The sequence below is a fragment of the Sphaeroforma arctica genome (genome assembly GCF_001186125.1).
Source record: "Sphaeroforma arctica JP610 unplaced genomic scaffold supercont1.4001, whole genome shotgun sequence".
NCBI lineage: Eukaryota > Ichthyosporea > Ichthyophonida > Sphaeroforma > Sphaeroforma arctica.
Window position 1 is genome coordinate 1 of NW_014036557.1, and position 2,202 is coordinate 2,202.

The following is a 2,202-nucleotide window of genomic DNA, read 5'->3' on the forward strand; positions in this document are numbered from 1 at the left end:
TGTGTGTGTGTGTTTGTGTGTGTGCCACAATGTAGTATGGGCGTGATTGCGCCATATTATGTAGACATGCATACGTATATACCAAATGACATACACGAGCACTTCCCATTGGCATACAAACTAACCACATGAGTGGGCTGTGCTCATGAATTCTTAGTCTACATAAACAACGTGACCCATTTAATACCCTCCAAGAAGACTTCAATAGACCCCGTCTCCGTAACCTTTGTCGTTTCTTCTTGAGCTGTGTAGTGCTTGCGCATGACTAGCAGTCTCAAATGCCTAGCTCGTTGATAAAACAGACACTGCAGTGCACACAAGAGGTTCCGAAGGGATGTAACTTTGGGACTATACCTACCCAACAAAGCAACCAGAGCCACGCCCCACACAAACACCGGCACAGTAATACACAGACGTCGACAGCCACATCTCCACAGCTTAGTTTTAGGGTTTGTAGGGTATAGGCCCTAAATAAACCTCCGGGGCTAAAACCCTAAAACCCTAAGCAGCCCCGGAGGTTTGGTGCATTGGTAGGACATATTATCTATGCACAAGAAAGACAAACATACATATACATGGACATGTACATACACAGTCACAAAAGCGTATTTGAGCACACAGTTCCCGATGCGACTCAAGGCGGCAGGATATATCTACGAGAAAACCCTAAACCCTAAAACCTTCTACATACATATGCTGGGTCACCGACAGCAGGGAAGCATGTACGACCAGAAGGCACGTTGTTCAGCCATTCACTCACGTAGATGACACTACACTCTTCAATACAAAGAAACAAAATCATGAGTACACATAAGAAAGAACACACAAGCGAACATACATACGTGCACATACATGTACGTTCAAATACACACACATACACACACACACACACACATGTCCCCCTGTGCCACCGTACCCTGAGAATGCGAGGATTGGCCATGTGCCGTTCCTGTATCTTCTTCTTCAGCAGCGAGTTAAGCACATCCAGCAGAGACGACCCAAAGTCAGTGAGCTGAGTGGAGATGTAGAATTTGACCTGGCCAATGCTCTGGTCTGGTATCATGATGACTCCCTGTGCGTTGTCTTCTTGAGCCTCCGATGGCTCGAAGGCAAAGCATCTGTGTGTACACGGTATATGCAAGGGTATGTGGTAAGGAATGTGTAGCGTAGGACTGATTGGTGAAATATACATATGTGTGTATGTACAGACTGCACGTACGTTCTAAGTATGTATATACATGTTTCTATATACGTACGTACATATTAGGTAAATATATACAGATATATATATGTATATATATATATACATGTGTTTATATACGTACATACATTCTAGGTATATACATATATATATTTATATTTATTCATGTATCTACTTTGCTATTGGTTTCCAAGAAACATAATGCACCACTGAGTCAACGTCTCCTTGCACTTCTGACGGCTCCAAGGCGGAGTATCTATGCAGTACATGGTATGGCATACATCATCAGCCGTTGTGCACACTATGGCATCTTTATAGCTATAAATGTATTCCATACGCTGATTGTATAAGTATGAATGTACATATATGCATCCACTTTTATGGATATAATTATATTACACACGCTGATTGTATATGCATGAATGTACATAATTCAATAGTTACCGCACCTCGCACTAAACATGTTAGAATATTTGAAGGCTTATTGCCACATCTACAAAGCCCACTATACTATAACACTATATATATATATATATATATATATATGTATATGTGTATTGATTTGAAAATATATTCTACAGAGCCCATACCTTGACCCTAAGCTGGTAGGTATTTTCTTGGCAATCGCATCAAACTCCGCCGCAGCCGCAGTCAAATCGGGTGTGGTGCGACAGTCGATCAAACCTGATTGTGTTAAAAAAAATGTGAGGAAATGAGGGATCATGTGATGAAATAAGAAATCATGTGAGGAAATAAAAAGTCATACGAGGAAATAAGAAATCATATGAGGAAATAAGAAATCATGTGAGGAAATAAGAAATCATGTGAGACAATATATCAACATGTAAGGAGATAAGAAACCCTACGCTGAATACGCGATAGGGCTAAGAACACCGAGAGATGAGTGCGAAATCGAATGAAACGACTACGTAACCAAGTGACAATGCACCCGAATTCAGAAGGAGGGACTGGGGCTCAGGACATTTGGTTCTGGCTCTACT

The 2,202-nt window shown here is 41.3% G+C and overlaps 1 protein-coding gene across 1 annotated transcript; it reads right to left on the reverse strand.

Annotated features, from left to right (window-relative positions):
- Positions 1-916: 916 nt before the first annotated feature.
- On the reverse strand, positions 917-1,118 carry SARC_13986 (hypothetical protein; the record flags this gene model as incomplete). Its single annotated transcript, XM_014291883.1, has 1 exon — positions 917-1,118. A coding segment is annotated over one exon (202 nt), but the record flags the coding sequence as incomplete, so codon positions are not given.
- Between the last annotated feature and the right edge of the window lie 1,084 nt (positions 1,119-2,202).